Raw genomic sequence first — 16,921 nt, 5'->3', positions numbered from 1 at the left:
TCTTCATGTCTTCATGTCGGGCTCTTTATCACTACCAGGTAGTTAAGTCAAAGACGGGTCCTGGTGAGTATATGAGAAACTCCCTGTGGCACACGGGAGACACCCCTAATCAGGTCCGGCTCCTGTGGAAGGACCCCAGGAACGTTGGCTGGAAGGACAAGGTGTCCTACCGCTGGTTCCTGCAGCACAGACCACAGGTTGGATACATCAGGTACGTACATCAGGAACCCTCCCACATTCATATACACTCATACCGTGTGGGCAGACTTTACTAGTTTCACCTCCTACGTGGACCAGGGCTCGCTTCTTCGAGGGCTCAAAACTGGTGGCGGACACAGACGTGATCATTGACACGAGTATGAGAGGCGGCAGACTGGGTGTGTTCTGCTTCTCTCAGGAAAACATCATCTGGTCCAACCTTAAGTATCGTTGCAACGGTGAGTGTCTGCAAGTCATGACGCAGTCCTATCGGCGACAAAAACTCCAAGTGGGCCTAATGGTTAGTTTCTTTCTCCTCACCAGACACTATTCCTGCTGACTACAAGGATCTCAGTGCCCAGAACACAGAGTGAAGCCAGGGGAGCGATCCATTAGGGGACAACTAACAAGCAGAGCTTGTTAGAGGGCCGAGTTGTGGAAGAAAATGCTAACATTTGAGTGACTGGGTGCAAACTATAACATAGAGCGTTAAATTGTTTGTGTTTAATTGAAGCAAGTACACTATTGTATCAATCAGCTGGTTGTATGTTTATTCAAAATGTCAAATGTAATTCTATGAGCATTTAATGACTTCTGTTAAAGACCTAATATTGTAATTCCAATGTATTCACAAACAGTAACATTCTGAACATTAAAGAAAATGTTGTGTTATTTATCTGTATGAGAGAAAGCTTCAGGAAGAAAACCCACCACGTGGCATTCGACGGCTGTTTTATTGAGAGTTTGAATAATGAAACAATACATCTCTGCATTTCAAACATGTACATCTTGGTCCCAAAGTGTTACTGTATGTTATGGTGATACACAGCCTTCACATCAGATTTAGGAATTTCTTTTGATTGATATCAAAACTGAAGAGCACCATTCGATTTCTACCGAAATGCAGGTTTCCAAAAAATGTAAGTCCCCTGGCGAAATGTTCATGTACATAAAACAATAAAACCACATATCAAAAGAATTAAGCCCAAATACCAGAGGAAAAGGACATGCTGATTGATGGATGAATGAGAAACAATTGTTGACGCATTGTAATCTACAAACCAACAATCAGTGACACAGGTTGACCGGTGGAGGTTTTTGTGAGAATTTGGCAGCAAACCCAACATCCAGTATTGAATAAATTGCTGATAAAAGTGATTATGCTACTTTATTCTGACTGCTTCATAACTGTACAGAAAACAGTTAAAGTAAGCGTTTGTGTTGCACGCGCAAGTACTTCAGTAAAAATCTCTGTTACTGACCAAACAATTGTGATTGTTGTTTTCTGACTTCTACCTTTGGCAAACATTCCTCATGTGACACTCTCAAATAAAGGCAGGTTAATTGTAAAAGCACTGCTCTGTAAAACAACAAGGATGGCAGGAAACGTTGACATGGACTTTGCTAAGAAAGATCAAAAGGGAGCAATGGAATTAACCAAATTTGAAACATCCTTTCGAACTCGGTGGAAACTTCACAACGCTGGGTATGATATTGAAAAGGGTTTGTTCCGTTGCATAGAAAACTTCTACAAAAGGGAGTAATATAACAAAGCACAGCTAATACACAGCTCACACGTGTGCCTGAGAGATGAGTTCTTGAACAGATCCAGGGACAAATTTAATTCAATTCGAATCAAATTCCTTTACACAATTATTTTTAATTACTTAAGACACACTTAAATAAATATAATAATCTTCTTTTGTAACATCTTTAGGGTGAAATTCAATTATTTCAAATCTTTGCTACAACCTTATGGTCCAACTTTACAGAACTGAATTGTCTGGTGACACACGGAGGTGATATTTAAGGGCTGGATGATTCCCATGTTTCCCGATGCAACTTAACTCTTAACTCCCACGATTCTGTATGTAATTTCAAATATGTAAGTAATAAAAAAAAGACTCCACGAGAAAGTGGTAGTAAAAAATAATAAATTTACCATCAAGGTATTAACGTTGTAAAACACTAGCATATCAAACAAAAGGCAACAGATAATCCTCCATTTTGAACACTGAGGGTAGTGTGGGGTTGTGTTTAAGGTAAGACGGAGAGGTGGACGTCTTGGCTCTGCGCAAGAGAGCGTCTGCCCGACCACGTCCCCAGAATCAGAGCGGCCCAACCTCAGATTAGCGGCTTTTAGGCCTCGAAGCGCTTTGGGCAGACCATGGGAGCAAAGAGAGTCCACATGTAGAGGATGAGACAGACCCAGCAGGAGACCATCTTGATCCAAAACACCGACCAACTCCCGTCCAACAGCTTCTCAATCTTATGGTCATCATAACTGCAAACGAAAAGAGACAACTGAGCAACGACTACAAGCTTCACAGACAGCTGAGGGGTTCACTATGTGAATTGAGACAACAATAAAGTACAGCAACATAATCCGTATTCGTTACTGCCGTAACTAATTACATTAATAATGGATTATGCCATTAACTGTCCAAAGAAGATCAAAATTGGGGGCAGTGATTATTGACATAATTATTAACATCTGTGACGGTCACGCTATGGAATGTCAAAATGTCTGCAGTGAGAAAGATTTTTTCAGTGATAGATTTAAATTCGACTTTATTTTAGCTATTTGACACATGGAATTAAGTAAAATACATGTAGTAATGTATTTGTATATGGGATCAAAAAATACATGCATGTTGACACAAAGATACCAAACAAGAATTACTCCTGTGATTGGATGATTTCAAATATATTGCTGGTTCCAAGTTGTATATTATTTAATCTTTAATCACTTAATGAACTGCTTTGTCCAGTCCGATGCACATGAGCAAACCCGCTTAGGCATCACTTACTGGAACCAGTTGGTGACGGTCATCATGACATACAGGGACCCCAGGAAGAAGACGGCATGGAAGTAGGAGTAGCTGTAGATGGTTCCTTCTCTCTCATCATACATCACATTTTGGCCTCCGCTAGTTCTGTTCTCCTCAGCGTCATCTAAAAATCAAACATTAAATCACTCAGAGAAGATTGAGGGAGGGACACTTTTTTTCACTCTCAACATTCTGTGCACTACTGATCTGTTCGATTACAAATGTGTCCAGCATACACGTCTGAGTGAATATGAATGCTATTTAACTATGTTTACCTCCAGCAGGGGGCACTGTCACACAACCCAAAATCCCACTTTGCTGTTGATCCTGCTTCACTGTGTCATACTACACCCCCCACCTTCCTCCCCCCCCCTCTCCTCCTAGTAACAGTGACATCATCTCGATTTGCTGACCAATACTTTCTCAGCATCCTCAATCTGGCTGAGGAATAGCAAGGAGCATAGCGCCTCTGTGTGCAAACACGGGCTGTGCGCATGTGGGAGTGGCAGGGGGAGTGAGGGGGGAGGGAAAACAAACAAGACGAGACATGGAGGGGGGGACACTGCTTCAACTTTCCTCACCTGTGTCGTCTCCAAAACAGAAACAACAGCGAGCTCTCTGCAGGAGGGAGAGAAACGTACGGGTTACCCTGGAATAGACGCACATCCCATCTTCTAGTTAAAATGGCATTAAGACGTCTAATAGGAAGTTTCTTTTGAGTGGGATTGTCGAGTCTTATTAATCTATTTGAGCGCACACACACACACACACACACACGCCGCAGTGAGACTGTTTGTGCATGTACCTCAGTCGCCGGCTCACTGTTCCGACACACTCTGAGCGCTGCAGAGCTTCGCCTGGTTGTGGACGTCAGGCTAGAGGGAGGGCAGAGAGAAAGGTTGTGATTCCTTTACTCTTTGTTTTTCCATTAATGTGAAGTTTCAGATGGCTTCAGAGTTGAATTCCCTCTCCTTCAGGGGATGAACCAGAGAGACGTGATGCCTCCACTTGATAGGAAACACGTGTCAACAAACGAAAACAAGCCGGAGTTCTATTTTTTCACACTCTTTGCTTAGCCCACCACGCTACGGCCCGCCTTGAAATGCATCACTTTTATTCAACACTGCAAATAACAGAACTGCGGTTAAAGGGTTTGGCTTGTAGCCTTGAACACAATAATCTGTCGACTCTTTCAATTTAGTGACGTGGCAATAAAGAGAGATGTTTTATAGCGAAACTTGGCTTGTATTTGTCTAAACAATAAGACTTTCAAAAAAATAGAAGAAAGGTGCGTGTGTCTTACCAAGAGTACAGGATACAACCAAAAAGGATAACGGTTCCAAAACCGGTGACAATCTTCTTGTCGCTCTCCGTCTCCGAGTTGAAGGAAAACACACAAACGGTGGTGTTCACGCCATTTCTTTCCACAACTAGGACAGAATGTGCAGACAGAGATGGATGAGGCCAAATACAAAGTAGAGGGAGTATTGTAAGGAGAGCGGATATTGCAAAAGATGCAGAGTGAGTGTATTTTGGCAGAATGCATCAGGAGTGGGAGGCAAAGGGGAAATAGAGAGATAGAGAGTGCAAAAGCACCAACATCCTCAATAACAACATGCTTCTACGTGTTACTATTATTTATAGTAAGATTACCTTTACAATGGCATATCAACATAGGATATTATCCCGATTGCTACTGTGGTAATAGGAGGGCTGTAGAGATGAGTCATTTTAGGATCAATTTGGACCAGATGACTTACAAACAATGTCTATTATTAAATGTGCTAATAAATCCCCCCCCAAATGCTTCTGCTGGTTGATCAAACCCAACGATGGCGGTGACCATCAGGTGGAGACAGGCGTTCTGTCCCACTCACTTTCTTTTGGTTTGCTGGAGAAGGCTGAGAAGGTGAGGTACATGACGTACAGGCTGATGACTCCTGGCTGCAGCAGGCCTGACGTGGGCTGCACTGCAGGGACCCAACAAAGGTAAATCAAGGATTTAAATACCACTGGCAATATTAACCATGGATACAGGCGTTAACACTGTAAATATATTTCCAGTGTTATTTATTGCTACCTTCCTTCATTATCAAATGTGTTTATATTAAATACAACACAACAGCTCTATGCGATGTGCCTTATAGCTCTCTATAAATACCTTAGTATCTAAATGCCAATGCTTGTATTTTCAATTCTATCACACATGGCAATGAGATAAAGTTCTTGTGTGTCCTCACGTTTCTGTATGCACGGCGAGATGGCCAACAGGGAGACAATGAGGCACAGGCTGCCGTTGATGCCCAGGAAGACCTTGTTGAGTAAACAGGCCTCGTGGTCGGTGTAGAACACACACATGAACCCCAAGGCTGCGACGGCCGCGCTGAACAGCATCAGAGTAACGAAGGCCAGCGCTGCGTACCACATGCGATTGTGCTTCACTCCGGAACTCCTGCAGACAGGCAGAGACAAAGAGAGAGAGAAAACGAACAGAAAGAAACAAAACCAAATATGAACAAGGGTGACACAAATTATATTAGAAAAAAAACAGTAAAACGGGTCAAAAAAAGTAAGGAAACGGACGCAGGAGATATTGGCCTAAAGAAAAATTCAAAGAGAGAAAGTTGTGTTAATCAGTTACTTATTAGAGAAGTGCTTTCACATTCATTTCATCGCGTCCAGAAATACAAGTTCTAATTAAAAACCAAATGTGTACATGCGAAAGTACCACCAACCATGTGTTCAGACATTTGACAGTTTGACAAGGTTGACAGATAACACTCTGCTGTGCTATGTGTCAGTCTGCATGGGAGGAGGAGGGGACACTAGAGTGCAAAACACCTGCACCCTTTGCATCCTGTGAATCTGCACAAAGCCTACGGACAAGCCTCCCCGCCAGCCACAAGAGCATCATCCTCTGAGAGCACTAGAGAGACAAACGCACTGAGAGGACAACAACAGCTCTCACCAGTTTGTGTTCCATCGGTGTGCAAACTCCACCAGGAGCATGAGCTGGATCAGCAGGAAAAAGAAGCCGCCAACTGCTCCGATGTAGCGCCACACTGTGCCGGTGAAGAGCAGGAGAGAAATAGTTTTAGAGATGAAACATACTTACATCAGATGTGGCACTTCGCTCTGCAAGATTGTATTCAAACTAAAGCTATTTTTAGGTTTGACTCCAAAAGGCAGGATTTGAGTAAGTTAATTAATTATGTGGCTTATTCAGAAAATAAAGAAGCCATGCTTGTGATTTCCAATCTTATAACTTTCCAGTGTCTTCAACTATTTGACATGGCTGAGGTGGACGTATACAATAAATGTTTTCATGATCTATATCATAATGAATATGACGTATATTACTACAGCACTGTAGGTTTACTGTTCATGGAGTTCTCTTCACCTTGCAGAAACGTTTCCTCTTCAGGGAGGAAGAAGCCGCCAGCACAGCACGCCACCAGCACCATAAACTTCAGCAGCCAGAACCTGACATTTAAACCATCCATGATGTCGACCGTCAATTTGATTGAAAAAGAAAACTGAATACCACACAAAACAAAAACTCCCAACAGAACAGATTCAATACGACCTGGATCCAAATTTGAATAAACATTGTTAGGGAACGTGAGAAGAATACATTAAATACAGTCATTCAGAACATTTAGTAAAACGATCACAACATTGTTAATAACCAAAGCAGGTGTCCGAGACAACTGGTGTTAATGTTTAAGAGATAACTACGACTCGATGACGCTGCGGGACGGCGCCGCTTGTTCTCATTGACCTTTCTCATAGACGAGCACCAACTGAGGGTCGCGGCGCCGCATTACAGGTGAATACAAATGACCTCATGACTGACGTGACAAAGGGCGGACAGGAGGAGGAGCGCGGCCTTCCTACCCGTTGTGCACGGCCGCCCGGCAGCCTGCGCTGTTGTTGATGCGTATGGTGAAGATGGCGAACAGGAAGAAGAAGCAGGCCATGCCGAAGCACACTTTGTAGACGGCCGAGTAGCCAACCAGAGTTTTGCAGTTCTCCCCTGCCTTCATCTTCTCACACATATCACTGTAGAAAGGGATCTGATTGAGAAAAAGAAATACACAAACCCACAAAACACTTGTATCAGATCGCTATGGCGTTAAACACACACACACACACACACACACACACACACCTCTGCTGATGTTTGCCTAGTACGCGGCCTGAGAGAAAAGGCCCAATAGCTTCTATTCTGCGCGTTACGCCTCTAAAGGAGCAGAAAGAGGGAACAGGCAGCAACAAGAACCCGTCTTTCTCTCCACCAAGGCTTCTTTCATTAGGCATTCTCTACAGGCTGTTAGAGGGGCCTTACAACCGACTGTCAGTGTACGCAAACAAAAGACACCAATGAATAAATTAACCGCCTCTGGTCGACAAGTCAGAGGACACGGGAAAGGAAAAATGCAGCAGGATTGGCAGATCTGTCTTAGAATAAATATAGCCAATGTATTACTCCCCACGGTGAGGTGAACCAGACGAGAGGAAAACTGGACAGAACAGAAGAGGACTTTGCGGTGGTCTTCAACGGGAAAGCGGAAAAGCTTCAGTGGCTCAAAGCCAAGACAAGAGCTCGCCTTCGAAAATGTAACCACAGAATGGCGGCTCAAATATCGCTTCCCTCCTCCGACGCCTCCTGACTGCAGATACGTGAATTAAGTAGATAAAATAATAATGCTGCTTTTCAAACACAGAGGAGTTTGCTTTGCTAGTTGCTGGCGATGAGGTTACACACACACACACACGGGTGAGACGCCAGCGGATTGAGTTGTCATCACCTCAGTGTGCACCACAGTCCGGGCCAGATCACAACATAGAGTAAGAAAACCAAAAAAAAGACCATTTTGGAGCTTTTGTCTCACGTCGAGGACCGTATTAGCATGTCCATGGTGTCGTGATTAAGAGGGAAGTGGGCCGGCTGTTTTGGACAGCTGTAAATCTCGGGAGAAAAGACCGGCACTCCCACGCGCACAAAGGCTGCTCTCTCACCCGGGACTTCCCACTGTGCTCAGTGTGTGACTGGCAGTGTGCATGTAAACGTGTATATACGCGGGTGTGTAGCTCAGCGGGCTTTGCGTGGGGGTAACAGAGGCCATTTTGTGCCTGGATAGGCCTTTTGCAGGGCTTTCCCCTCACACGGAGACACGCGGTGGGGAGTCCTTCCAGAACTGTACAGTAAACAGTGGAGAGAACAGCAGGAGAAGATGTGGAGGTGGAAAAAACAACGCTCACATTTGAGGAAGTGTTCCGTCACTGTCATGGTAACAAACGCTGATACAGCAACTGCAACATCATTTCTTAAGGTCCAGATATTAGGCTGTAAACAACAACTCAGACTGAAGAAAAGGCAGGATGAGATGTTGGTGCATCGCTACAGTTTCACCGGGGTAACGAGCTACATTGTGTCAGTAACCACAGAGTCCTTTAAGTTAAATTGGAATTCCACAGAAATGCACCACTGAAAAGGTTTGATTATAAAGCTGCATTATGAAGATTCAGAAAGGTAAGTTAGGTGGGAAAAACACACAAACGGCTTGAAGACAGCAAACGCTGGGCGTTTTCTCCCAGCTTCAGAGGCCTTCTGGCCGTTTAGAAATAAAACACTACAGGCTTGAACTTTCCCATCCTCCTTTATGGCCTCAATCAGATGATGCCTCACCTGCAGACATGTTAGAATTATTTAATTCTGCCGGTTAGCGATGGCACAGCAATACTAGCACATTTTCTGATACGTCGACAAACAACATCTGACTGCCTTTTATTCCCCTACTTTCAAAAGCAGCTGTTTGAAAACCTAAATACATAAGACTTTATTATATACATGAATGTATCACCATAAGAAGGCAGCGGCCACGCTGCTTCCTATACATCTGCATTCATAGGGAATCAAGAGCTCCAACCTGAGTCGACCTTATTAGAAATGATCAGAAGTCATCACATTACTATGGAGGCTTTTAGGAAGTGTTACAAACCTCTCTGCTGTTATTCACCACAGATTATGGCTTTAATTTTGTTTTTTTAAGTTGACACTTTCCGCCATTGACAATTCCAATTCCATCATACCTAAAAATGCCTTTACTTGATAAGATAAAATAATTTTAACCCTTTTAAAAAAGGTTTTATTATACAAACACGGGTTCATAGATTCCAGGTGCAGAGACTTTATTCGTATTCATTGGGAAACAAAACTCTCTTCTCCCAATTAACATTAGAAATCAACAGTTACAGTTAAAAGAGCGATTGCATGTGTGTAGGTGTGCTGTGTCACATCCGTTTGCACTTACATTGTCTCTCAGCTGCTGCTCCACGGTGGGGGACATCATGATGACACAGACGATGGTGACCAGCAGGAAGTAGAGGGCGTACATGATTCGGGTCCCCGTGGACTGTTTGATCTGGGGGCAGCAGCTGCAGCAGCACGAGCAGGCCGCTGAGCCGCAGCAGCAGGCCAGCTGCACAGAGACAACGATGGACGCAAAGAGGGAGGGACGGGAAAAACATTAACATATCAGTTTAGGAATTTTCCACACTTTATATGCCGTCTGACGACACATTTAAAAACCACGAGTGGAAAAAGGAAAGAGCAGGTTTGGGTGTGCATTTTGAAACCGTCTGCCCCAGTTACTCAGGCTGGCATTTGATTTTCCAGGAAGGAGGGAACGAAGAATATGCAAAAGATAACCAAGATACGTTTTTGTCAGTGAAGTCCTTGCGGATGAGAGCAGTGGACAAAATGTAAAAAGCCAAACCAAGAAATAAACAGAAACGGATAATAAAAATCACATGGTCTCTTTCCTGTATTCTGAAACCCATAATTGGGTTAAAGCAAACCGCCACAAAAATAGAAGAAACAGGAAAAGAGGGGAGGAACCTCACAGGAGCATCAGGCGAGGGATTACCCTTCAGCAGTGGACACAAAGAGCAGTAGTATAAACCACAGTTTGTTAAACCAGCCAAACCAAAAGCGCCACGGACACCTGAAGGCGCTACCTGTAGGGTTCCCCCCTCGTGGGACACTATAAACTATAAAATAGGGCTGTCAATAGATCCAAACAAATGAACTCATTAATTGCACATTGATTGTACAAGTCAGAGCCGCAAGACAACAAGACAGCCAGCTACTGGACAGGGGGACACTTAGAGTGAAGACATCTTCCCGAGTGTCTCTTTGCTCATGGTTTCAAATCACAAGCAACAAATCCTTCCCTCCTTGTCCAAACACACACACACACTCTCTACTTCTCCTGAGAGGCCTTCATACAGTGGGTGTTCTATTTGGGAAAGAGAAGGATCTATAATTATACAGTATACGGTTTTTCTGTAGCTGCCACACCCTGCTTTTATAAGCCTCCTACTCCTCGCCTGAGGAACACACTCTGCTGTGAACAGAGCCGAGCTTCTGCTGCGGTCTACCCTTGAGGTGTGGCCCACTATAACGGCACGTCGGTGCGTCTCTGCTCCCCTTATGGGAAGCGTCTCGTTCCTTTTCCAGGGATACGTGAAAGGTGGTAGGCAGGTAAATGGTTAAAGGGTGTTTTTGAGCTACAGGGAAAGCCCGTCTCTAAGTAGGCATTACATGAAAGACATGTGTTGGAGAGACATGTGTAGACTTTAGAGTCCTTATTAAAAGATTTAAAAACACACACAGTTTTATTCATACACGTGTATATATATATATATATATATATATATTTATATACGGACACACAAATAGTTTTTCTCCTGGGCGGTAAATGCAGCCGAGCCATGTGTGTGGGTCGGTGTCCAAAGCCGGGCATCTGTTATCCACCCAGCGTGCACTGATGTAGTAAAGCCAGTGTGCAACGTCGCCTGATGTGTTGCGTCCCGCTCCAGATGCCAGTAATGTGCGGTATGTTGCAGACTCGTGGATCCACTCAGGCACACTGTGAGGGTCAAGTTGTTCTCGGCCTCGCTGCTCTCTCTGTCTGGAAGATTCCCTCACTGGCTTTTCTTGCCTGAATCTGAAGAATGGCCAACAGTGACCTTTCCTTTTTAATTACAGGCTCTGTGGTGTTGATTTACTAGTTTTCTAGTATTTTTATTTTTTCATGTGAAAAAAAACCTAAATATGTTTCTACCCAGTTCAGAGAAAAACGTTGCCATCGATTGCTCATGTTTCAGAAATCAATACAACCATGTTACAGGGTATCATTGTAAGTCTATCCTTCATCGGAAAATACAGTAGTAAAGTTAAGGCGCAGACACGCGTGTGCCTTACTGAAGCATCCCTAATACAAAAAATGAAAACCTCCAAGCGTTTATGCAATCATGATGTTATCAGGTCAACATAGATCATATCCGCCGTTTGACTTTCTAGCTCTCGGGTTGTGGGCAACAAACAAAGATTTATTTGATGCCAAATAAACAAAGATCTCATGCAAAGAATTTAGCAACGCATGAGAGACCACAGAACAGAGAATATGAAGAGGTTTAAAATTCTGCCTCCAAGACCGCACGTGTCATTCCTGTGTTTGTGCATTCACAGTCTTGAACCAACACCAAGTTGTTTTCATTATGACCCCCGCGTCTCCACCTTGACAGGAGAAACCTTCTCCTCCGTCTCTGCTGCTCCCACGCGTCTTTACTCAATGTGCCACTAATTATCACAACAGACAGGAGGGAGAAAGTGATTTAGGGCGTGAGAGTGTTTAAGTGTCATTAGTGTTTCACCAGCGGGGGAGGGGGGGCGAATCTGCAGCAGAGCCAATGCCGAAGGAGGGGGGGGGGGGGGGGGGCAGGAGACGGGAATGTCAGAAGGAATTCCACCGTACACAAATTCAAAAAGTATCCATGGTAACCACCACCAACCCTCCCGACTCATGGGCTGCCCTACCCCTCCTCCGCTGCCCGCCCGCCCCACCAGCACGACGACAGGTGCTCCTCCTGTACACCCCTGCTACGATATCAATAGCAACCCCCCCTATACCCTCAAACTTGTGTGTAATTTTGCTGTGGCCATTCATCTTGTGAGACTTCAAATGAGCCAAGTCTCTCACAACCCACAACCGCCGGGTCCCAGAGCCTCACTCCGCTGTGATTGCGGGACCCTTCGAGAGACAAAGACTTGTCTCTTTCTCACTCAGGGAGAAGCTCTTCATCTCTTTCCTCGCAATCCTCCCCCACCGTCACCTCGTCGTTCCTTTTCTACTCTCCTTTCTTTGTTATCTTTGGCTGGCCTTTACTCTAAATCACTTATTCCACAGCTACCCTCCAGCTGTTCCAGGGTCAGGAGGCCTCTAGAGCACACACACACACGCTTAGATGGAGGGGACAGATGCCGGCCACAGCAGCGAGATTACTATTAGGAAATTTACCTGAACGCCGTTCAAAATGAAGCATTTGGAAAGAGAGATTGAATGAATCTGTGCGACCGTGGGTGGTTAAACAGTGATGCTTAAACAAATGTGATCCAGGCCTATGTGTAGACAACCCTAAGAGCACATCTGTGACCTGTTTCATTATCCTCAACCAAGCAGTGATGATAACAATAGCAGTATTCAACAACCGAGAATGCAAGGGAAGCCAAAATCTAAAAACTGGGTTGACTCGCCACAAAGAAACAGCTGCTTATACAATACAAATCGCCCAGAGGTAAAAACGAGTCACTAATTATATCCCAGTGGGGGAATCGGGAAGGTTAGACAATTACAGCTATTTAAGGGTTTCTCCGACATCAACTAGTGGGGAAGTGAGGACCATTGGTAGTAAATGAGGCATTTATGACGAGACTATTCGGCTCGAGAGTCTAAAGAAGCAATCGGTTGTTCTTGTGACTGGGAGGGATTTGACGTTTTAAACAGGGGGAATTACTTTCATCAGCTCATTTGAGATATTGACTGATTATTACTGGTAATAACATTTTCAGAAGTAAAAAATAAAACTAAAAACAAACAGAAGTTGAGATGACCACGGAAAACAACTTTAAAACTGTCAATTATGAGACATCAAACACATTCCCGACTTATCTTCATTCTGCCTCACATAAATAGACTATGCTGTAGCGGCCTGCTCTAAAACTGAGGGTACTGCGTGTCAGCTGGAGCTTAATCATAGTGGCCACTGTGGATAACATTTACCACTATGAATCAGAACAGACCAAAATCCCAGTACACACCCTCTTATCTCAAACAAAGCATAGGGCTGAAGGGAGCGGGGAGGAGAAACAAAAACAAAAACAAAGTCAAAGTAGGACGGACGTAAAAGCAGAATCTGTCTCATACTGGGGTTTGTTTTCACCCAAGACTCCATTTCCTCTCATGTTGTGACTGACAACCCCGCTATTGTTCCTATAGCTAGGCAGCTGTATACACACACACAGCAAAATGTATCACTGCTCTGTTTCCTACACACAAAGGGAAGGCTTTGCTTCGCTCTTGGCAAATACGGCCCTTAGCTACAACCAACAGAGAGCAACTTAAGTCCAGTGGAACGAAACGAAAGACAAAGAAGAAGGTACGGTGAGTGAGGAACTGAGAAACGGGGCAGAAATCAAACAATCGTCTGCAAAGGGAGTTTGCCACAGAAAAACGACCAAACGGGCACATTTCTCCAACATCATGGTTTGTTCAGCCAAAGGTCCGTTTCACTTCCCAGAGCGTACTGCTCGCTAGACCGCAGCACGACGTGGTGCGCTTCCTACAGCCGATCCTGGTGACACCATGCAAAGAGTTAGCGGGCATTTCCTATGATTGCGCAAGTAGCGAGAACGCCTGCTCAAACACACTGAACTACAGAGACAAAGACGTGGGAGGATGTGAGAAGAAGGAGCTCGTGTAGGAGCATCATGGCAGACGAAAGAGAGACGAGGTCTTGCCAACGAAAACCCAGCGGGACAACAAACACAACTAAATTCTTCATGGTCGTGCTGAGAGGAGCAGACACGTAGACACAGTCGCCCAGTTCATCTCATCCGACGTGACCCAGAGTTGTTGCCGTCGTGGACTGGTGCAGATGTTTGGTGAACATATTCGCTCGGGCTACGGTGACACGAGTCCAGGGGTTTTACGGGCGGACATTTGCGTTGTTCGCTGGGCTACACACTGGGAAAAAAAAAGCTAAGCACAAGTTTACACATCAATAGCGACTGCGACTTAATGGGGTGCCGGTGACAGGGATTAGCTCCCCAGAAGCGTACGCAAAACCGATTTTATTGTTTGCCCTCCTTAATCCTTCCCTGTTTCCATCACCCCTCATTTGAAAAGAACAGGAAATGGAAGTGAGCCCTCTCAGAGGAGGAATGTGTCTGTGTAATTAAATTCCTCAACAGTCCGGCACGGCAGTGGTAACAAATACAACTGTTTGGATGAAAGAAAAGACACTCAGCATTGAGGTAAATCCTCTCTTTATTTACATATTAACCGCACGCTTGCAGTCCTTTCAAAGTCTCGAACGCCATGTTATAACAGCCTTTACATAGTAAAAGTAACTAATTTGGAAAACATTTTCTGGATTAATCCTTCGATGTGTAAAAAGACAAACTATTTTAGTCCAGCCAATGGTAAAAAACCTAAAGAAATTCTGTTTTCTCTGGAGCAGAAAGGAAAACCGGTAATAATTGCAATTCAGATGCTGAACTTTGAAATGTGGCTTTAAAAATGATCTCAACAAGAAATCAATCATGTCAAACACATCATCAAATTGTTGATATTCAATCTAAACAGGAATGCTTGACTTATTGGATTTGAGCTCCAAAAGCAACCATGATATTTAAAGTGATGTATATATCTCGATACAAAACAAAGACTCCCATCAGTGCAAACCATATTGTTTCTACAAGGGGCACGGCTTATGTGCACTGAATAAAGTTACCCTGCACAATTAATCCTGCATCTTTAACGTATGGTCGGTAACTAATCATCACACAGCATTGAAACCATTACATTGTGTGTGTGTGTGTGTGTGTGTGTGTGTGTGTGTGTGTGTGTGTGTGTGTGAGAGAATCTGCTTGGCCTGAACTTTTAGGTCTGAGCGAGATGTTCCTCGTTGGATGGGACAAGTGCAACGGTGTCCTACTCGAAAGACAAGAACAACGCGGAAGCCTCGATCGCCACCAAACACGCAGACAAGACACAGTCTGCGCTCCTTTTAACCCCAAACCTTCCTCCATTACCCATCCGACGCGCGCGTGAGACCGCGCTGCTCGTGTCCGCGGCGGCGGGCTTCGAGCTGACGTCCGTTGTCTCGTCTCTCTTTGTCTTTGGCGGCTCATTACGGGGGGGAGGGAGAGGGGGGAGAGGGGGAGACGGTAATGGGTGAAACGGAGGCCGACGTCCGTCGCGGGGATTCACCGAGCGGTGCAACGACCTCCTGAGCGAAGGACGCACACGGGCTCAAACGGCCGTTAGACCGCGCGAAGCGCTTAACGTGTCACCGTGTCGCGTGCGACCGACGACGACCACCAACAACGTCAACAACAACAACAAAGAGGAGCGCGCGGCGAGAAGACGGGGTTTATTCCTCACCTGCGACACACAACACGGCGTGCACATTTTGCGCTGAAGACAATGAATATAATCCGACGAGGGTCTCGCTGCTCCGCTCGCCTTCTTCCTCCTCGTGAAATTACCACCATCACACAGGAACAACGCGCCTGTGCTTCACTCCCTCCTCCTCTTCCTCCTCCTCTTCCTCCTGTCTCTCCTCCCTGTGCACACACACACACACACACTGAAGGCCAAACGCGAAGCCAGATATCTCAAATGAATTAGAGTAGCAGGGGAATTTAGAAAAGGTTTACAATAAAAACATTAAAAACGATTTAACGTACATTACATAAGTAAATCGAGTTATCTAAAAACTAATGTGATTAATGCCCCACATTATGTAAATGACGTAACACGTGTTGCTAACAGGCACCAGTATGTATAATTCCCCCTGACTTGTGACACACATTAACATGTATAACGTTCTAGTCTTTTGGAAAAGTTCTTCTCTAAATGACACTGAATCATTAATGCCATGGTCTCATTCATCCCACGTAAACATCTTGCTGATTCAGACATATGAGCGAGTATGAGCTTCTCCCACAAACCATGTGCTCGTAATCTGTAGCAGCGTGCGGGCTGGTTGCAGCACAGCCTTTCGTGGCCTCTGAATGAGTCAAGAGTTGATAAGGCCCTCTGTGGCGATTTGCCAGATCGGCCATCTGACCCAGTTACCCACCACACACACACACACACACACACTCTGACTGAAGTCACTCCCAGTCACCACACAGTCATCCCCCCCAGTCTCATTGCGGCATTGTGAGCATTTTGTGAACATAGAAGCACGGTTCACACCGGCTTACGGGACCACGAGGTGGAATCCTCTGTGCCCAGATTCAAAGAGCGGTCACAACAAACAAGAGGACGGTGGAGTGTAAGCCTCTATGTTTGGACTAGTCAGGCATCCCTTAAAAGGGAATTTAAGCAAGGTGCCAAAAATCAGTTTATCTTTAATACTGAGAAATCGATTAGTTAAATATAGAGACGTTCAAACTAGTCTCCTCCTATTTGATACCTTTTGACAGAAAACCAAAAGGGCATCACAAGACCTGCCAGCGCATCAGGCCGACACGTCAGTTTGCATTCAATCACAGCCACGTTGAAGAAAAGGGACAGATTGTTGCATGACGCTGTCAACCCAAGCGTCGCCTCCTCTCTGCCCTCGAGACACGAGGCTTATGCCTAAGAAACACACAATGTAACAAATACACACATCTTTCTGACACACGGGGAGGAAAATGATTGACAAGAACATTTCTGTCCACGCGTATCGGACAGGTGAGAGTTCTTCAAAGATGACATAAGCTTGTAAAAGGAGGTCGGCATGAACGCTACCATGTGAATTAAACATGT

At 44.8% G+C, this 16,921-nt stretch overlaps 2 protein-coding genes across 3 annotated transcripts in view; one reads left to right on the top strand and one right to left on the bottom strand.

Annotated features, from left to right (window-relative positions):
* Positions 1 to 1,188, top strand: part of thbs4a (thrombospondin 4a) — a 9,202-nt gene extending 8,014 nt beyond the window's left edge. For both annotated transcript variants that reach the window (XM_078086734.1, XM_040196632.2), the window contains exons 22-24: positions 39 to 211; positions 298 to 437; positions 523 to 1,188. In XM_078086734.1, coding sequence (XP_077942860.1) covers positions 39 to 211; positions 298 to 437; positions 523 to 572 — 363 coding nt within the window. In that variant the 3' untranslated portion in view covers positions 573 to 1,188. The remainder of the gene's footprint in view (positions 1 to 38; positions 212 to 297; positions 438 to 522) is intronic.
* Positions 914 to 16,921, bottom strand: serinc5 (serine incorporator 5). Its single transcript, XM_040196649.2, has 12 exons — positions 15,545 to 16,921; positions 9,347 to 9,514; positions 6,927 to 7,105; positions 6,430 to 6,512; positions 5,998 to 6,091; positions 5,270 to 5,481; positions 4,907 to 4,999; positions 4,333 to 4,459; positions 3,835 to 3,904; positions 3,611 to 3,647; positions 3,009 to 3,153; positions 914 to 2,482 (listed from the first exon to the last, which is right to left on the bottom strand). The coding sequence occupies exons 1-12, from the start codon at positions 15,569 to 15,571 to the stop codon at positions 2,338 to 2,340; spliced, it is 1,380 nt and encodes a 459-aa protein (XP_040052583.1). The 5' UTR covers positions 15,572 to 16,921; the 3' UTR covers positions 914 to 2,337.

The sequence above is a fragment of the Gasterosteus aculeatus genome, chromosome 13 (genome assembly GCF_964276395.1).
Source record: "Gasterosteus aculeatus chromosome 13, fGasAcu3.hap1.1, whole genome shotgun sequence".
NCBI classification, from domain to species: domain Eukaryota; kingdom Metazoa; phylum Chordata; class Actinopteri; order Perciformes; family Gasterosteidae; genus Gasterosteus; species Gasterosteus aculeatus.
This window is presented reverse-complemented; position numbering and strand designations above follow the sequence as displayed.